General features: G+C 31.9%; 2 protein-coding genes across 2 annotated transcripts in view; one reads left to right on the forward strand and one right to left on the reverse strand.

Annotated features, from left to right (window-relative positions):
• The window catches only part of LOC111614216 (zinc finger protein 271-like), a 62,372-nt gene that overhangs the window by 34,079 nt on the left and 6,164 nt on the right, over window positions 1–22,129 (reverse strand). The window contains 1 exon segment of the mRNA XM_023355600.1: window positions 17,307–17,458. The gene's annotated coding sequence lies outside the window, so the exon portion shown is untranslated.
• LOC111614218 (putative zinc finger protein 702) lies at window positions 7,942–22,057 on the forward strand. Its single transcript, XM_023355601.1, has 2 exons — window positions 7,942–8,284; window positions 22,053–22,057. The coding sequence occupies exons 1-2, from the start codon at window positions 7,942–7,944 to the stop codon at window positions 22,055–22,057; spliced, it is 348 nt and encodes a 115-aa protein (XP_023211369.1).

Below are 22,129 nucleotides of genomic sequence, written 5' to 3' on the forward strand. Positions count from 1 at the left end.
TCCATTTTAACTAAAACTTACCACTAAGAGAAGACCATGTGTAACAAAAACAACAACTCAAAACAGCATTGCCAGATGTTTTTAGTATTTGTAGCAAAAAATTTATTTGAAAAACACAAATATTTGTTTTATTTGGGTTTCTAATTAATAAAAAATGAGAAAACATCATTTTAAAGTGCATTTTTATTCTGAAAACACTGAGAAAGCCAGTTCCCGCTGGTGACGTCATTTGTCGTAGCGGCATAATTCAGAACTAAGACTTAACAGACTCTAGATTAGGTGTCCCCAAAGTGGTCGATATCAACCCCTTGGGGTCGATAAGACTTTTCCAGGGGTCGATTAATACACGAGGATCGAAAGGGGGTCGATTAATACAAATAGGAAAAAAAATAGAATACAGTAGAGTCTCGAAAACTTGTCCTAATGTAGACCAAAGGGTGGCCGAGTTTGTGAAAATGCCGGGTTATCAGGAATGGGGTTAAAAAAAAGAAGTACGAATGTTTCCTCAGAAAATACTGTACTGTACTTGTATGTATTGTTTACTTGAGAATACAACAGAGAATAAACTGCCCAAATACCCTTAAACAAAGGAAAAGTACGTCCTTTATGAAGGCATAGAGCCTTTACTACATGAAAATGAAAATTAATGAATATGCTGTGTACAGTAATTTACCTGATAAGACAGACCTCAGAAAAATACTTTATGAGGCATAAAGCTGTCTATGATGAAAATTAATCATTTAAGGGTATTTTTGCCCTGCCAGGGTGTGGCCGAGTTATCCGGAGTGCCGGGTTATCGAGTGCCGAGTTTTCGAGAGTCTACTGTATTTCAATAAAAATTTGAAACACGGATATGATCAACAACATTACTGACTATACTAGTTATAACTTGAGTTTTGCCTTAGCCTTCACCGCTTTAAGCATGAGCTACTCTGTTTTCACACATCTGGCAACTGTACTAGTGTTACAAACAAGTTATGAATGCTGGTAGTTCATTATACATAGACATACGTTGCACAGCCATTCTAGTAGGGTTGTCACTCTAAGTATTTTATATCTAAATGTAGATATTTCGTCCTTTACAGAGAAAATATCATAATATATCAAAGATCATTAATATAATACAGAAACGTTTGCAAGGAAAAAACATTACAGTTGTTCAAACTCGAACAATCATAATGGCCTTTAAAGTAAAAATGGAGCTATTTAAATCTTCACTGGCACGATCTGATTTTAAATATTTTTCAAGCTTGCGAGTATTAAAAGAAAATGAAAATATAATCTCCATATGAACCGGGCAGGAGACGAAAGAAAGAAAGAAAATGAAAAGATTTTTGACCGTGATTTGAAGATATATATTAAACATCTTGATAAATTAAGAGAAGACTTTAAAGCACATTTGGAAGACTTGGAGAATATGCATGTTCCCGAATGGTTTGCTAATTTATTTGATGTAAAAATAGATAATGAAGGTAGTGAACCTGGCTTAGAAGATGTACTGATTGAAATATGTGTAGATCTCGAAGCTAAAGTGTTGTTTAAAAATAAAAACCTCAGTGAATTTTGAAGCAATAACAATATTGCCACTAAATATCCCAAGCTCAGAGCAGAAGCCGAACCTTTCTTACTCGCATTCCCAACTTCATACATGGATGAAGCTGATTTTAGCAATGCCAATGCAATTTTGAGAAAACAGAGGAACTGATTGAACTTGCAAAAAAGTGGTGATTTGCGACTAAAACTTACCAATTTTCAACCGAATATCAATAATCTTGCTCTTCTCTTCAGATACATCCATCTTACTAATATCAACTATTTTAATAGAAACGTATGTTAATATATTTTTAATGCATTCAGTAGTAGTCGCAAAATGACAGTAAGAGGTTTTTCATCCAATATAACTTGTTATGTTTTCAAAAATAATTGTGTATTTTATGTATCATGACACATACGGTTTAAGAACTATAGGCAAATTTTCATCTATCCATAATTTTGCCATTATTTTTTAAGATTATAAATTAGTGAAAAATATTCCTTTTCTCCTTTTTCTGTTAAAGTTATTAAGTAGATTTTATAAGAAATGGGAAGTATAAATTCTTTTGTTGGGTTGTTATGCGGGTCTCCTTATCGCTTAACACCAGAAATGCAAAAATGATTTAATGTTTTTGTTAAACACATAATCTGGAAGTCGATAAGAAGGCAATTATTCTATAAAGGGATAAAAAGTTTAAGCACCCCTACTCTAGATGATTATTACCATGGCAACAGCAGTTGGTTGACAGACAGGTTGTTCTAGTCGGACAGACTTAAAAAATTAAGTATTTGTAATCAGGTTGGAGCAGTCGGTCATAATGTGAAATAGCCCTTACTCATTCAAAAGTTCGAGTGAAATTAATATGGATATTTATTAATTGATACTATTATTGACACACTATTTAACTAGGAGAGGTAAGTGTTTTCTATTATATGAATTTTATTTAACAATCCACGAAAACCTTTATTTTACGAGTGTTATGTCCGTAGTGAACTCCAAAAACGCTTTCCACCTCCACCGAGGTCTGCTTCAGGTGGTGACTGACCGTGTTTCCTCCTGATTGTTGTAACGATGTCGCCAGAGATGTAAATAATTGTGTGTGTCGGGTTTCACCCCTCCGACTGTCTGTGTTCGAATTCCTCAAACAAATACCTCCACACCTGCACGATCGTTTCACCATCTTTGAAGTTGATGCAGGTGCCCCCACTGTTAGCTTTATGAATCTCCCAGGCCTCCAGGTGACGGATGTGATCAGTTCGGAACGCTTGTCTGATTACATCCGTCACCTGGAGGCCTGGGAGATTCATAAAGCTAACAGTGGGGGCACCTGCATCAACTTCAAAGATGGTGAAACAATCGCGGGTGGGAAAGATGGTGAAACAATCGCGGGTGGGAAAGATGGTGAAACGGGTGCGATATTGCCGCGATGTGGCCATTTTTTCATGTTGAGGGGCGATTAGTAACAATTTATATTTTGGGGGGGACGAAAACAATTTTCTGGGCAATATAGTAAAACATTATATTAAGAATAATTAGATATTTTATTTGTTATATCGTACAATAATTAAACAAAAAACATTATACTAGTCACTAGTCTATTCAATACAGTAAGAATTTGGCGTTAGCCTTGGCCCTCAGCATCGTAATTTTGTAGTGAAGGGGGCAGTACTACATAACGGTTTTATTGATGGGGCGATACTACGTTGAAGGGGGTGACGGTTCGTTAGAGGTTGAGAAACACTGATTTAAGTTTATAACAATATGAACATTTTTATTATAGAAAAATGCGTTTATAAGGTTCCCAAAAGGGTGGGACAAAAATGAAAAAGACAATTGAAATGAAGTCAATATAAACGAGGGATGTGGGCGATGATAGACAATGAGTCAGATCTTAAAAATTTAACTTTCTTACTTTGAGCCAATGTGAATGCTTACAGAGTATTATAAAATGTGTTCCTTTTCGAACGAATAAAATTCTCCTCAAGTAAATCCATGATGGCGGATAAAGTAAAGCCATGAGGTGGGAAAAGGAACTTCCTATGCCTTTCTAACTAGTGCTCTAAACTCTGAAAGCTTATAGGTATGTGAATCATTGGAGGTTGAAGGGATGTATAACGATGATTGTGATGTATACCTTCGGGTTTAAGGAACCATTCTTCAATAAAATGCCAATTTCTAAAAAAAATGCACTTCCGTAGTACTAATTTGCTCCAATTTAAGTTTTAAACCATGTTTGTTGGATATTGGTTGCTTGCTGTGCTCTTTATTATATGTATTTTCTTATCATAAGGTTGCTGTTGAGAACAAATGAGACAGGAACACTTTTAGTGGAAAAAGTTCGGTTTATTGATAGGAAAGTATATGCATTTCGGGCTTAATACCCCTCTTCAGTCCTATTATAACAGATTTATCAGCAAAATAATTACAGAGTTATAGATTTACCAATTGTATTGAAATATTCAGGATATGCGTACACAGGTTTATACAATAAAATATAATTTCCTGAGATTATAGTGACAGTTACGACAACACGACTCGTGAGAAGACAAAAAAAAGTGGTGAATGGAGCTAAAATACTTTTAATTCCACCCTTATACACATTAGAACAGTATGTGCTAGAATATAAAGTGGGTAAACTTGATGCGAAATAATTCCGATTAAATGTAAAAAAAACATAGACCAGATAGGAGAGGTTAAAAAAATGTAAATATTCACTGAATGTTTGGTGTGTTGACTTGCCCAGTGTAATACGATGGAGGGAGGTAGTACATTTTAATGGGTTTTGCTACTTAGTTAGGAATGGTTGCCAGATGTCATTGCTGACTGCACCTGTATTTAGGTTCATTTTGTGCATTTCATTTGTTTTAATGATTTCAATGTGTTCATAAAATTTTCTTTTAATAATATATTTTTCTTTTTTAAGAATTCTGATGCTGTCGAGTGAGATCTCGCAGCCAGCTTTGTTGCAATAATTGGCGACCGCTGACTTGGTGTAATCATACTTCACCACTCTTATATGTTCTTTTATACGGATTTTTAACGCTCTGTCAGTTTTACCTATGTAATAGTACGTGTTTTGATTTTGTTGACATGCATATTGAATATGTTCTTTTTAATATACACAGGTGTGCTGGAGTAGTAATTGATTACTTTACTGACTTCACAGGGTTTTATATATTTTTTAAAGGTGATGAAATTATTGTTTCTTACTATAGTGATTTCTAAAAAATTTTGTTGTTATTTTCATTTTCTATTTCAAAACATATAGTTTTTTGGATATTGTTGGCATATTGGAGTATGATTTGAGGGTTGGTTAATTGTTTGTTATAAACAACAAAGCAGTCGTCAACATAACAGTTGTAGAACATTATACCCTGAAGTTTATGGATAATATTGTCAATGTTAATCATGCACAGTTCAGCGAGTTTTGGACCAATGCAAGAGCCCATAAAAAAATCATCTAATTGTCTAAAGAAACCATTATGTAAATATATAAAATTACTTGTCCTGACTGACTGACTGATTGATTCATCATAGCCCAGAGTAAAGGATTAAGTCTTAACCTAAATAACGGCTTCTACTGTACTATTTTAGATGCGATATATATATTTTTTTTTTGAGTACGTTTAGTCTTCATTGAGTTTTCTATTTATTGAGTACTTAGGTAGATATATCCAGGCTCAACATTCTCATACCTTTATTTATATTGATATTTCGGAGATTTTTTATGAACTGGTCAGAGTTTTTAATGCTATTAATTGAATTATCAAATATATTTAGTTTATTTTAAAGGAATTTCTCTAAGTTGTAAAGAAAATCTGAATTAACACATTCATATATTACTAGACTCAACGGATTTTATTGTGGAACCACAAACTTTTATTAGCATAACCCTAGAGATCTGCGGAACAAAAGTTAGGAATCCTTGGTCAAATAAGTTGCCCAGTGGATAAAATCACTGAACACTGTTGACTGTGAATTCGTTCCTGGTTAATGGGTTGCCCAAGTAGAGATTTAAGGGTTTCTTTATTTCTGCAACGTCAAAACTAGGGCCAGTTTCCCGTAGAAAGTACTTCCGAGAAGATCTCCCTTCAGCAGATTGACCACATTTTGCATTCCTTTATACAACTGTAAACGAAACAAAAAAAAAATTAATTTCTACAAAATATGTAAGAAATAATTTACTTTTAATGCACTTTTTAATGCACAACAACACGTTTACGTCTTACATAATTATTTCCATGTATAATATATTGTTTTCTGTTGTTTCTACATTTTTTAGCCTGTCAAGAACGAATTCTTCATTCCCGACAGAAATTTTAACAGGAATGAAACGAACGTACAAAGTAAGTAACACATTAGAAGTTTATTTGTTAATTAATTTAAATACTTTTTTGAAGATCAGACTTTACATATAAAATTAGCCTTATGTAACATTTAAAATTTTGCGCCATCATCACATTTTATTAAAAAAAAATGTTATATTTTTACCTATTATATGATAACATAAAGCTTAATTTTCAGGGAAGAGGTGGGTATTTATTAAGATTGTAATTGCTAATTCTGAGAAAAAACCGTTATTAAATCTGACCCTACTGGAGATACACATGACTTCCATTATCTGTCCCCTCCGCCAACCTTCAACCACCAAAATAGTTAATATTATTTTATAATTAAAGTTCCGAAATTTTACAAAATTAAATGTGCTTGGTTTTAAAACTGTATCCTTAATGATATAGCTAAAGAGATAAACATTTTCAATGTGTTACAAAGTTCTACACTTCTGCTGGACATTTATTGATATTAATATGTAAATAAATTCAATTATCCTTAACTCTACTTAAATGGTGTGGCAACGCAACATCCGGAATAATATTTTATTTAAAAGGTGTTTATATAATTTTATATATCATAAAATGGCAAAAAGCTTAATTTTGTGGTTAGAGAAAAGGTTTATAAAACATTGTAAATGCTAATAACGAGTAAAATCTTCATTATTTCTGATTTTACGCGTGGCATTACACATGTACCCTCTGTACCCCGTTAACCTCTATCACCAAAAGTTAATAGCATCTAACCCCCCAAAACATGAACCTCCATTCAAAAAATCAGATATTTTGGACAAAATTCAAAACAATTATTATGAATCAAACTGTGTTAAAAAGAATGTACCACATACTATACAGATACACATCCATACATATGTGCATGCAGAATAATCCGCGAAAGTTTTTTTTTTATTTATTTCTTGAATTTTGAAACTTCCCTGAGCCTGAAAATGTAAGAATATTGCATGGTCATCATTTTCTTCACCAATCACCATGCTAGCTGTTATATGTAGCAACCAGCACATTCAGTACATAATAATGGAATGTTTGTTTTTTCTTATTACAATAATTTATCACATGCATTTTATATTCAGATCCAAAAATTAAGCTATTAACGTGCTTTATCGTAAAAATAACTTCATATGAACTGTATAACTTAATGATATAATACTAGCAATTGAGTATATAATGAGCCCAACATTGCTGGGGTAAAAAGTAACAATAGCAAAGATTAAGATTATTAGATTATAGTCGATCTTACCCATTTTCACTGAGTGCAAGAATTAGGTCTTTCTATTTTGAGGCTAATTAGAGAATTTTTAGATGTGTGTAAACATATGTACGTTTTCCTGCAAAAAATTGCATTTAAAATAGTACGGTAGAAGCTGAGTTCTTCAATATAATACTTAACATCTCCCTCTCTCCTGCAGGGGAAAATTTCCAAAATTCCCTTCTCAGTGTTCATTCTCATGGCGTATCCTGTGTACCAAATTTCAACTTTCAACTCCTAACTAACTGCACTTATTATTATCATTATTATTATTATCAACGCATCTCGATTATATTTTAAGCATAAAGAAAACCTTATAACTAGATAACGAGTATTGTGTATTTAAAAATGAACAAGTTCTCTTACCTACTTACATTTTAATATTCAAATTGTGCAATGTTTATTATGTGTCAAATTATGTCAACACAATAAATACTTAATTTAAAGTAAATGAATTAATTATTGTATTTAACGTTTAAATTTCAGCTAAGAAGAAAGAAGAAAGTGAGCAATACAACATTCATCACAATTCAAAAAGACAAAAGAATAATAAGTGTAACGCAAACAAGACGAAATTCATCCCTTTAATTAGAAAATACAACAAAATCCAAAGAAAGATTAAGAAAAAATATCATAGAGTAACACGTTCATCTCACTCTAAACAAAATCACAAATGTGATTTATGTAAACAGATTTTCGTAAACAAGGAAATACTACAAGCGCATTTCAACTTTCATATCGGAAAAAAACCATTTAGCTGCACAACCTGCAATCAGAAATTTTCCTGGTAATTTTTACTGAGAAGACACATGAAGGAACACAACACCGAAAAACAAATCGAAATTGATCATAAAATAGATCGTTTGCCATCATCACCAAAAATTCGTAAAGCATCTAAATGGAAACACTTTCGATGCGACATCTGCGATAAGCTACTTGCTTCAAAGGGCTTTTTAGAGCTGCATCACAGAAGACATCAGCAAGCACCTCATTGTTGTAAGATATGTAAAAAAGAATTTCAAACGAAATCGTTATTCAGAAGACAACAAGTTATTCATAGTGAAGATCGACCTTTCAAATTCGATATATGTAATAAGGGCTTTAAAATGAAACTCCATTTAAAAAGGCATCATGAAATCCACAGTGAAGAATGTAAGTATTCTTGTCAGGTGTGTAACAAAAGTTTTAAGACACGACAGCGTTTAAGACGACATGTTCTTATACATACCGATGAATGCAATTAATGCTGTCAGATATGTAACAAGTATTTTAAAACAAAACGCTATTTACGACGACATGAAAGAACTCATGAACATGAAAGTGGTAAGTATTTTTGTCACGTATGTAAAACACGATTCAAAAATAGATTTGCTTTTGACAGACATCGCTTTGTTCAACATCAGAATATGTTTGTTTGCACTTATTGTTATAATTCATTCAAAACTAAAAATATGCTGAAAGCTCATAAGAAAATCCATATTCAAAAATGTAATATATGTAAAAAGGAGTTTTTGTCTAAAACCTCTTTAATCCGTCATCAAAAAACTCATTTTGATGTAAAACCGTATCTTTGTAAAGTGTGTAACACACGTTTCATATCAAATTTTCGGTTGAAATGTCATCAAAGTTCTCACAATAAAGACAATTTTCCTTAAGTTTGTGAGGTATGTAAGAAGGGATTTTACTCCAAATCTCACCTCTTAAGGCACCAACCTGCTCATCAAAGAAAGGAGCATTTTTGCAGCCATTGTAAATGCAGATTTAAAACAGAAACTAAACTGAAATTGCATTTACAATTTTCTTGTTCAGAAATACACTCTAAACAATTCACTTATCAGTGTAATATCTGTAAACAAACTTACGTAAATAGTTTTGGAGCGGCATCTACTTGCATACAATAATCAGATACACTTCCATTGTGACGTTTGTATAAGGAAATTTACATCAAAAGTCAAATTCGAAACTCATAAAAAGACTGCTCATCCACCGGGAGGAAGGTATAAATGCGAAATTTGCAATAAGACGTTTCGGACACAGATTTTTCTAAATAGACATATGAAAATGAATACCGATTTAAGCATTATGATATGTGATGTTTGTGGTATGAAATTCTGTTCGTTTATTACTTTAAAACTTCACGTGCGAAGTCATGTTTTGCAATAGAATTTTGTGTGTAAAATACGTATTATTTATACTAATATACGAAATATATACAGGACAATAGGTAGAAATGTTCAGATTTTTTACTGATTATTTTTATATCTGTCAATTTCGCTTATCATAATTGAAGACTTATAAATTCCCATTCTTCACCGCCTGTCACTCTTTTTTTGAATTCACGAAGGGAATAAGATAAAGTCGCGACAAGATATGGAGAGCTTAGGGGTAGGAAGCTCCGATTATATATGGAAACTTACGGTGCAAACGTGAATACTTACATAGTTAATCGGAGTCACCTGTCACTAAGGTTTCAATATCTGGACTCATCTTTCTTCTATCTAACTCAATTCTACAGATTAAGGAAAGAAAGAAAGAGGGACAGATGACAGTGATTATTTATAGGTCTACAATTTTTTCAAATTGCAGCCAAATAAGAATGAATCAGTTATTGAAATAATAAATTGAAATTTTTATGAAATCAAGTTTTAATAAAATAAATAATTTTTAATTGATCTAAGATGTTTTTCGTAAACTTTTTCTTTGTTTATCGCTTTATATGTAATGATTAATCAAAAATAAAAAAAAATTTTGAATGATTACTTGATGTGTATTTAATTTTCACAAAAGATCGCCCTGTGACCGGAAATATACAATGTCAGAGTTCACAGTGTTAAGTGTATGGGCAAGGGAAGCGAGATTTCTGTCCTACACGGGCCAACGTAATACGTATTCGTACTTGGTGGTTTACTGCTAATTCTGAAAAAAAATAAATGTAAATATTAATCATTTAATTATTTCCGAGCTCACCAGTGGCTAAGCAGTCTTCGTGCCCTGAACGCTGCGAGTTAGGTCGTGGGTTTACATCTTGCTGGGACAAGATGGCCACGTGGAGTTTTCCGGGTTTTCTTCACGTCTGTAACGCCTAAATAGGGACCACTTTAAAAAGACCTTTCGGAAGGCATTCCCCTAGGCAGATCGCCCAAGTGACGCAGTGCCATAACTAAACAAACAATTATTTTCATTTATTCTTCCTTTAATTTTAATAAATAGCATTGTACTGCGTGGTTTGCATTTAATACTGCATTAAATTTCGTCCTAAATTTCCTTACAGGAGTATATTGAAATTCGAATCTTAAGAGAGGTATTCTCACGTAACTCAATTTACTTCAGTTCTTATTGTTATCCTGAAGGATGAGAAGAAGAAGCAATGACATAAATTAACCCTTGACCTTTTTAGCAATAGAAAATAAAATAAAATAAGCAGATTATAAAATAAATCTCCCAGTAAATATTTACTTCATAGTTTATAAATTTGTTTTCATATTATTTTTATAAAACATTAATTGTCTGATTATTTGGAAAACTAATGACGAGATGCAACTTTTAATTATATTTTAATTAAAAGTATATGCTCAAAGTAGTAGTGTTTTGCCTCTGTACCTTATACTTTTCCTTTAACAATAGAGTCGTGCAGGCCATTCATCTGACTTCTTTCGAGGGGAAAGTTTTGAATTGAAAGAACGTGACTTCCGGTTTGCTTCGGAAGTTCGTATACAGTTAATCAGGCCTTTTGACCCACGGTTTTTATATCTGATCTACGATTTTGTCTATCAAAATACGTTCTTGTAGTTAAGGAAGGACAGTAGGAATTTATATGCTTACAAATTTTTCAAATTTTAGCACAAAAAAAAATAATTTTCAATTTTATTGGTAAATTTTGATGCGGCCTCCAGAAATATTTTAAATTTTAATAATGAAATATAATAAGTGAAAGAAAAACAATTAGTATGTAAGCAAAAACAAAACAAAAGGAATCCGACGTGTAAATCAGAATATACGAAAATAGTATTGTACAGTACAAGACTTCATGAAATGATGTTTTTAAAGAAAATATGAAAAAAAATAAAGTCACATTCATCGAATATGTATTTGACTTATCTGGATGTAAACACATCAATATAAATAAATAATTTATATAGAATATTATTTAGATGAAATTTTGTTTTATTGGCAGANAAAAAAAATAATTTTCAATTTTATTGGTAAATTTTGATGCGGCCTCCAGAAATATTTTAAATTTTAATAATGAAATAAATTTAATTTTCGATTACTATGAGTATTCGTAGGTAAGTTCTAGGAATAATAATTGTTTACCATATAAATCGTGGTTTTATAGCTACGATGCGATGATGAGGTGAAACCCCTCGACCAAGCTAAAACTTCCGGTGACCTCATTTTTCAAGTTGCGTTAGAACAGGATAGTCTTGAACGAGATCAAATTAGCATCACTTGTCATCGACTAAATTGTTCCTAAATTCTCTAAAGTTTGCTTTAGCAATGTATTACTATAAAAAAGTCATTCATACATTAATACTTCAGTACTAATGTAAATTTAATAATGTTTTATGATAATTAGGTTCATTCATGGTTGAGGGTTCGCGCCTCACTAACCAGCTTATAGCGCAAAGTTTTCTGGTTTTCCTTCACGTGCCTAATAACTAAGCAGGAATCAGTTTTCCACATAAAATCTATGCGTGAGGAATAACCGATTAGCAAATGCCCCATGTGTTGCATTGACTTATTCAATCGATAATAATTTACTCAAATTTTAATGACTATTGATGACGTGCCGTAAATGTCGACATTTCTTTTCACTTTCTTAGCTGTTATAGGCATATATAATAGAGAAAATGTATGGCAATCAAACAGAAAATGGCTCCCTGAAGATTTGTATATTTTTGGACATATGGCACCTTGAAACATCGAGAAATGCAAAAACATTTGGGGGTAATTTGTTCAGATGTATGCTTGAGTGTAATTTTTTTAATTATAAATGTTAGTTTATAACTGAGACTTATGAAAGTTACACTGCTTTTTGTTAAAAATTTTTGAAATTTAGCAGGCAGATTTGCATATTATTGGGGTTGATGCTGTTAAATTTTGGTGGTTTAATATCGAAGGGTTGAAGAGTAATTGGGGTCATTTGTATTTCCAGTAGGGTAGAACTTAATGACGATTTTACTCATTATTAGCATTTAAAATTAATTATAAAAATCATCCCTACTCCGAAAATTAGCTTTTTGCTATTTTATAATATTTAAAAACAAAATTTTTAAAAATAATATATAATAACAGCCACAAAAATTTTAAACTGTTGCCGGGAAATTTGAGCGATTTGTTAAAACTAAGACACATCAATTTGAAAGTGACTTAATTTATAAATTTGTAAAGCATAGAAAGAATACAAATTTTCTACGAAATGAATAAAGAATTTAACACAAATATTTTATTTATCAGAATAGAAAATTTTGATACATTGACTTCCTAGTTTAATTCGTTCTGTGACGGAACTCGTAACTCAAATTACTTGTATGTAAAATCAATTTTCCCCATTAAAATGATTTGAAATACCATTAATCCGTTCCAGATTCTCCAAAAATCGCAATTTTTTGTTATATATTTTCAAATAAGAAAAATGTACTTAGTGAACATCGACTTAAGCAACATAAAGTAAAAAATGGCTTTGTAAACGGCTGCAGAAACAGCATCACAACATCATGCTCGACTTAAAGCACTTATTAATTCTTCAATCTCTTCGTTCTCATAAGAAATATTCTGTCATGCTTGACGGGATAATTTCTAGTATAATTAATGATACATAGGATATTCAAATGTTACCATTTCCATTTATATGAATGTGTATAAATGTGCCAACACACACACACACACACATATACTCCGAATCTTCTGTAGTTCATTTCTATATTGTAAGTCAACGTGAAAAAAAAAAAAGGTGGTGTACGAGACATTGAAGCTGGATTAAGTTTGACTCCCGCACTGTCAAAAGAACCCATATAGAGAAGAATATAAAGAATTGTAAAAGCCTTACTGTCCTTAAATTCTAATGTTATTGTTAATTATCTACTTGGACTTTAATTATTAATAGGACTTAATACTGGTGTATATCACCTGTATTACACCTTTATATCACCTGTATACACCTGTATAATCTGTTTTATTGTTGTTACTTTTTAGTGTATGGTAGTAGTACTGCTGATGAGGGGCATCTAGCCCGAAACACGTATAATATGTGTACACAAACTATTACTACAGGTGATATAATAAAGAAATTTTGTTCTTTCCTGAACTAACACTCATTGCTGTGCCAATCTTTAAACACCAGTATTAAGTCCTATTAATAATTAAAGTCCAAGTAAACAATTAACAATAACATTAGAATTTAAGGACAGTAAGGCTTTTACAAATATTATTAATCATTTTGCTGGTTGAAAATTGAGGGAATGGTCAGATAATGGAGGTCAGATTGAATAACGATTTTTCTCGGAATTAGCAATTACAATTTTTTTATAAAAACCCACCCCTTTTCCTAAAATTAATATATTTTTACTATTTTATGATAGATAAAAATATAACAAGTTTCTTTTAATAAAATATGATAACAGATGGCAGTGCAAAATTTTAAATGTCACATAGGGCTAATTTTATATGTAAAGTCTGATCTTCAAAAAAGCATTTAACAAATAAACTTGTAATGTGTTACTTACTTTCAACATTCGTTTCATTCCTGTTAAAATTTCTGTCGGGAATAAAGAATTCATTCTTGACAGGCTAAAGAATGTAGAAACAACAGAAAACAATATATTATACATGAAAATAATTATGTAAGTCATAAACATGTTGCTGTGCATTAAAACTAATTTATTTCTTACATATTTTGTAGAGATTAATTCTTTTTTTCAGTTTGGTTTATGGTTGTATAAGGGAATGCAAAATGTGCGCAATCTGCTGAAGGGGGATCTTGCTGGAAGTACTGTACTTTCTATCGAAAACTGTCCCCTATATAGTTAACTATAATTCAGAAATGGACAGCACACCGATCATTTACTAGGAGAAACTTCTTAACATATAGGCATTAAATTACAAATGAATGTCGCTAGACCAACAAGCCTGACGAAGACAAAAATAATTATCGTCAAAAGCGCTTGTCGATCTAGTGACATTCATTTGTAATTTAATGCCTATATGTTAAGAAGTTTCTCCTATATAGGCATTGCAGAAGTAAAGAAACCCAAAAAACACTACTTGGGAGCCCATTGACCAGAAACAAACCCGGTCAGCAGTGTTCAGTGTTTTATCCACTGGACAACTTATTAGACCAGGGGTTTGCAACTTTGTGTTCCACTGAACCCAAGGGTTCTGCTAATAAAAGTTTGTAGTACCACAATAAAATCCATTGAGTCTAGTGATATAGGAATGTGCCAATTCAGATTTGGGTTATAAGGAATAATTGTTGTATTCTTGGATAGATATTGTATGACGATACAAGGACTTCCTCCAAGACTATACACATGCTGCAGTTATTTATACCTTTATAAACAGTGATAACCAATTTAACAATAATGGAATGTACTGAAATCATGATAAATTGTTTAACAAGTAACACCTTCAACCAGTGATCCCCAAACTTTTTCGAAGGTGGTAGCTCCCACTTTGGAAAATCACTGCCTTCTTAAACAGTGAAAACAGTAAAACATAAACTTAAGCTATAAAATCATTCAAAAAATCATAACTTTAAAAAGGAACCAACATATAAATAAAAATACAATCGTTAAATTTGTATATATATAGTTGTCCCTTGATAATCCGACAGGTATGGGACCAAAGGTGTGTCAGATTACCAAAAGTGTCCGGATTACCGAAAATAATTACATATTTCGCATTGTTTTGCTAGCAGTAGCCTACAATATTCTCTACTCCAACTGTTCGAACAGAACTGCTCACATAAAACACACGAAATGTGTGTCATCGAGTAAGAATTGGATGGGGAGATTCACATCGCGACATGCTTCTGTGCAAGCAGACACGTAACGGGGACGGGTACCATGACGGGAGGTGCGTCGGACTACTGAGCATGTCGGATTAAAAAACGTCGGACTATAGAGGGACAACTGTATACAGGTATACCTCGCCTTACGTCGGTAATTGGTTCCAGGAAAACGACGTAAGTCGAATTTACTTGTCTCCGAATCTACTTGTCACTAGGCTAAACCATAAATTACCATTCCCGGTTCTGTATTTTATTTATTAAGCTTACAAACAATTTTATTAAATTTTAGTTTTTAATGTAATACAAAAAAAGTAATCTAAATTTACGAATGCAGGTACTGTAAATACAGTACATACTTGATTTTATGTGCTTTAAACGCTTTTCTAGTGATATTACGACTTCAATATTTGTGGCGGACAGACGTAAAGTCTAATAAAATGACTTAAACTCGATTTTTATTTTCCATATACTTTTTTGACAAACGACGTATAATCGGGAACGACGTAACTCGAAACGACGTAAGTCGAGGTATACCTGTATATATTAAAAGCACAATGCTCTTTTACACATAACATAAATTTAAAAATAAATTTTATTTAATCTGAAAATTTCAAAACCACCTTTAAATGCTTTTTAGAAACATTCTTTTAATTTTCAATTGATTTGATTTCAGTTTTAATTAAATTTTATTTTCTTTATAATTGTAATTTTTTTCAGTTTTGGTTTTACTGTAAAGTGGCTACCTAGTTTGCTTTAATTCGCTGATATCTGTAGGGTTGCAACATTTTTTGTTGTAGGTGCCAACCGTTGTTTGTTCCTCCTTCCTTAATCTCGAGAACAGAGCTGAATACATGAAAATCCAGACCAGATATGGAAATGTTAAGGGTTTGAGGCACCAAATAATTCTATATGAACTTAGTTTGGACAAGAAATCACGTAATTTTTTAAATTAAAATATGATTAAAAATTGCCAGAATTGGGACAATGTCAAAATAATTTCGAACCCTCTCTAAACTTGCTAAACAAATATTTTATTATGGAGAAAAAATGTGTATAAAATAGAAGTGAAGCGAATATAAATAAATTAACTCTCCCGTCAGATTGAAGCACATGTATTATAATTTTTTTAAATAAATGTCAGACAGGAAAATTTAAATCTTCACGCTAGCACTCGTAAACAAGATAAAATTTAAATAAATAAAAATAAACGAGAAAACAAGAGAATTCAACAAGTGAAATCCTTGAGCACAAGAGAAAACTTCATTCTCTACACTACAAGCAAGAATTTCAAAGTTTGATCAACATTTCTTGGTGAAAGTCGAGATACAGTGTCAGGTGAATACTAAAAATCTACCTTACTAGCAGCCCAATCTGGTCTAATTTCACTTGGAGACAAGAAAATAACCAATCGGGAGAGAGTAATGTCCAATCAAAAAAGAAAGTTCAGAAATAAAATTCTTTAAAAACTCCATATTTCAAGGACAAAGTAGGAATTTCCTTTTCACACCTCACAGCTTTACTTTATCTGCCATTGTGGATTTACTCAAGGAGAAATTTATTCGTTTGAAAAAGAACACATTTTATAATACTCTGTATGCATTCACATTGGCTCAAAATAAGAAAGTTAAATTGTTAAGATCTTCTGACTCATTGTCTATCATCACCCACATCCTTCGTTTAAATTGACTTCATTTCAATTGTCTTTTTCCCTTTTGTCCCACCTTTTCGGAAACCTTATAAACATATTTTTCTGTAATAAAAATGTTCATATTGTTATAAACTTAAATAATCTAACTGTTTACTATCATTGGTCTTTTGATGAGTATCATAAGTATAATTTTAGTCCCTTACAAAACACAGGGTTGACTCGATCAGGTTGCCATTTTCATTTCAGGCCTGGTCTATTCTGGCTTGACAAAACCCTGGATGAGTCTCTGAACTAAACACTTAATGTTCCCACCCTTCAGACTTTCATCATGGAAAAAGAAGCAGAAAGTGAAAGCCATAAAATTACGACTGTTGTTTAATACAGAATACACCTAAATTTACAGTATAATTGTGTAAAATTGGTTATATTTACCTTTTCTTTCAATAATTCAAAGAAAACTAATATACAAACTTAAGTTATAAAATGTGTAAACTATTTGGAAGTTTTTTATCACTTACCTTTAAATTTTCGTATTCATCTGGGAGATAAACTCGTTGGCAGTCTTCAGTTTTGACTTTAAAATTCAATCTTTTCAAAACAACTTTACATTCTGATTTTACGCCATGTTTAATGTCACATTTCTCCTCTTTTATTTCCTCTTTCTTACAGTCTGTATTGGAATTTACGAAATATTTTTATCATAAAAAGTTTTAAGCAAAGAATTGTAATACAGTTGACCCCCCCTATAACAATGTTGATTATTTCGTTTTATATGAATTCCATGTTGTACGAGTCACTTAGATTTTACAAATATCTGTGCTGGGCTGTGAACAGCTCACGTATTTGTAGAATCTAAGTGACTTGTACAACATGGAATTCATATAAAACGGAATAATCAACAGTGTTATAGGGGGGGTCGACTGTAAATAAATAAAACTAATTTTAGTTTTAATTGTTTAGAAAAAATATTTCTTAAAAAACTATGTAAAAATTTAAAAACAAAATGTGGATATTTAAGCTGAAATTTGAAAAAATTATAGACCTATAAATTTCCACTGTCGTCTGTTAGGCTGTCTGTCTTTCCTTCCTTAATCTAGAGATTGTAGTTAGATAGATGAAACCAGAGACCAGATATGGAAACCATAGGCACTAGAGGCCCTGATTAACAATATCCCATGCAAAACAGAAGTCATGTTATTTCAATTCATATATTTGTCCTGAAAAATGTCACATAGAAGACTGGCACGATGCTATTGTTACAGGAAAAGTATGATGTACGTTTTTCTGTGATAGAAATAAGCTTGGCGCTTTGAAGCTTACTATAAAAAACAATAATGGATGCAAAAATCTTGTGAGTAAGCATGATATTACGTGAGAAAAGTAATATATCTATACAGGGAATCCCCGTGTACTATGACCTTTTGATCCAAAAGTGTCGCTAGCAACTAATCGATAACGAGAAAGAATAAGTGTAAAATTTGAGCTTTTTAGATCTTGTAGCTTTTTCTATAAGTGTCTGCAATGCCACTTGAAAAAAATATAGTATATTTGGCTATTTTTGTACTTTTCGATTGCTTATATTTTGGCAACCACTTGATAGAAAATTGTTAAATTTTGCACATTAACTAAGAAAACAAGTATCTTTTGAATGAGTTATTCAGACTTAATGCAGGTACTTGGTAGACAAAGAAATTGACTCCAGAAAATCGATAACTGTGATTCTTGTATAGTCATTCAATGGAATTTTTACTTAGTGTGGAGTCACTNGTTAAATTTTGCACATTAACTAAGAAAACAAGTATCTTTTGAATGAGTTATTCAGACTTAATGCAGGTACTTGGTAGACAAAGAAATTGACTCCAGAAAATCGATAACTGTGATTCTTGTATAGTCATTCAATGGAATTTTTACTTAGCGTGGAGTCACTTCAGTCACTTTCAATTTGAATATTAGATACAGTGGGTGATCGGTTAACGAACAATTCGGATAGCGAACAAAGTCTTGGAACGGATTATGTTCGTTAACCGATCACCCACTGTATTATTATTGTATGGCATATATAAGCACATTAAATTTATTTTTCATATTATTATCAGGTTTATTTTTAGAATTAAATGATAAATTAATTTGCTCACATAACATGCTATCACTTTTTTCTTTAGGATAAATCAGGGTCAGATGGTGAACATGTGTCATTTCTGTATAAATTTAGTGCCAGGTCTAGATATACAGTAAAACCTGTTCAAAACAGGAAAAAGTCTTTGGAATGCAGCCATTTTTGTGTTTAAAGAAACTTGTTAAAAACAGAAAGTTGCCAAACATGAAAAAATATTCAGTACCGTGCAAATCTGGTTTATTTTAATACTAGCAGACCCTGCCACACATTGTTGTGGCTCAAAATGTATCTATTATAAATTTATAACACTTCCCCGTGGGGGGGAATTTTTTGAAAAATTTATTCTTTCCTGTCTCTCTCCCCCGTGGGAAGAATATCGAAAAATTTCTTCTTAGTGTACATTCTGTTGACATACCCTATTAAAACGCAATCAAAAACGCAAAAACCCGCATCTAAAATAGTATAAATAGAAGCAGAGTTCTTTACAGTGAGCCTTAATCCTAACCATTTCCCTTCTGTGGGGTTGAATTTCGACACCTATATTATATAAAAACACGTGCGTATTCGAATGCAGCATTGTGTCAAAATTTCAAAGGAATCGGTAGGAACAAATGAACATTAAATTTTTATTTATATAGATAGATAGAAGATGATCCACTTTAGTTCATTTTCACAGAAAAGCATAACGCCTCGCAGAAAAGCAAACTTAGGGTGTCGTACTCGTAGCGCCATCCGTTGGACATAAAAGCCTTAACCATAGATGATATCATTTAATTTATATGAATGTTTAACGGAATAATATACAGCCTATGTCCACCCTGAAGGTCCATTCTAAATATTGGTGAAAGAATTTTTGAAATCGGATGAGTAGTTTCGGAGATTACCCACTGCATACAAACTTACTTACATACTTACAAACATTACCTCTTTATAATATTAGTATAGATAATAAAGAATAATTTAAGGTGGTTACCCAAACAGTCAGTTAGTAAACTTACAGTCTGCTAAATTACCATATTTACTCAGATATAAGACAAAGTTTTTATTCGTTTTTCACTGCTTCAAAAACCTAGGTCATGCTATACGTGCAAACGAAGGATTCTTTGCAATAATTTTTGTAAGATAGCAGAACTTCTTATATTAGAAATAGTCTTTAATAATAACGTTTCGCGAATTACGCAACAATTGTTGTTCTTAGCTACCTGAGAAAGTCTCCCGTTACATTTTCTCGGAAGCAACATGACGCTTTCTCGTGAACTATTAACCTCTGCACGGCCAAAATCGCTCGTGAATATCATCAGAGACGGCCGAAGAAAAGAGTCAGTTGCTGCCGTTCCTCTGGATAGAAGTCGTCAGATAGCAACCGGACTTTTGTGTTTTTGTGCCTCCTATTTGGATTATTTGCAACAAGATTTATTAAGTGCCAAAGAAACTTGAATGAACATCGTCGCTAGAACTTTGGATTAAGTCAAGAACTTGATTATCAATTATCAGTTATTCAAGAATCATCCAAACTCCAGGTATTTATCACCCCACGAATCGTATGTGAACTCTCTCTCTCCGCGACAACACTTTTTTCAATAGATTTTTAAATAAACCCTTGTTAATTGTTAAGTGTATATGAGTCACTTCCAATGTTGTCTCTCGAATCGACATTACGAATCCGTCTGACCACGTACGGGATCGCTCGCTCGACGGCGTGACGAAATCGCCGTCTCGGTTTCCATGTTTCGAGAAACACGGTGGTGTCAATCCTGACAGGGTACCAAAAAGGTGCCGACCCGAAAGGTCACATTTTTGTAAACTGTGTATACTTCATGCTGTTATTATAGGTCTACAATCTATTTATCGTAAGTTGGCACCTACTGTAAACAAATTAGGACACACACCCCTTTGTTTATTGGTTTAATCCTACATCCATCAATTAAAACCAACATTACATCTAATTCATTCGCAAAAAATAGTTTCTTGTTATTTACAAAAACATTAAAGAAATAGCAATGATTATTAATGTAGTTATTTTATATTAGTTAAATTGTTATTTTTAATGAATATTAGCACATTCTGAATCATTAAAAATAAACTTTTTCCAGTCACGCGCACTTTGTTTTCCATTCATCGCATATTAAGGCAAACATGGTTGTTTGCCTTAATATGTGCATTTGATAATATTTTGTGATTAAACAAAATAAAATTAGAATTGTATTAATAAATCTAATTTTCTTTATTTTGATCTCTAAAGTCATACCTTGTCCTATACTTGAGATCTTCTTATACCCAAGTAAATACAGTATTATTAATTTCTCAAAGAGTAGAGTGAAGAGATTGAATTGTGTCCTTGTTGCAAAATTTCAGCTATCAAAATGATTCTATGATGTTAAATGAAACTGATATCTCTGATATTTTAATGAGACTGGCAAATAATAATATAAGTGAGTTTAAAGATAGAGCTGCTAATTACAAATAAAATAAGTGGTATTTGGCTGTTTTTAATGAATGGGGATCGGTGACCTATTGGTCACCGATCCCCATTCATACAAAGACCATTTTGCATTATACAAGCAGTGTTACATGTGTGATGTAATGTATTTAGAAGAATGATGGCTCCATGTATCGATTATTGTGAATTCTGTGATGGTCATATTAATTTTGATGCTTTTCATGTAGTAACTGAATGTTAGGCTCTGATGTCAACCACACAAAAGTGTTTTGGTAAAGATTATTTTTTGGTTCAATCGTATAAGCAATTGTTATAAAATTTTAATAAATATCATTGTATTTATAGTTTTATTACTAAGATAAAGGGTTAAAGGAGTTTAATTGGTTTAGTTTACACTAAGATAGTTATTTCCAGAAGATTAACCATCAGGAGGTGTGAATATAGTATACAGTAAATGATTTAGTGCTTGATAGTTGGCAGCATTTATGGTCAACACTTTTGGGCATATTATAATTAATAATTTAATTTTTTTCAGACAATTGTTTAATTTTTTCTCTATATTATTTTATAGTATTTCTCTATGTGGTCAACTATTCACTGCCATTTTTGCATGCATTTTTTATTTCTTTTGTGGATATTACTATTATTATTATTGATTTTGTTTGTTATTAATATTAACTTTGTATTATTTCTTTTTTCTTTTAACAGGCTAATTGTTACATGCTGTACTGTTAATATTAATGTATTTTGTACTTGAATTAATACTAATGATTGTAATGTTTTTT

The sequence above is a fragment of the Centruroides sculpturatus genome, unplaced genomic scaffold (assembly GCF_000671375.1).
Source record: "Centruroides sculpturatus isolate CEXI.00-Female unplaced genomic scaffold, Cexi_2.0 scaffold1809, whole genome shotgun sequence".
Taxonomy (NCBI): domain Eukaryota; kingdom Metazoa; phylum Arthropoda; class Arachnida; order Scorpiones; family Buthidae; genus Centruroides; species Centruroides sculpturatus.

Excerpts from the sequence above, each read along its gene's own strand:
- LOC111614218 (XM_023355601.1), top strand. The coding sequence starts at position 7,942 with ATGAAGGAACACAACACCGAAAAACAAATCGAAATTGATCATAAAATA.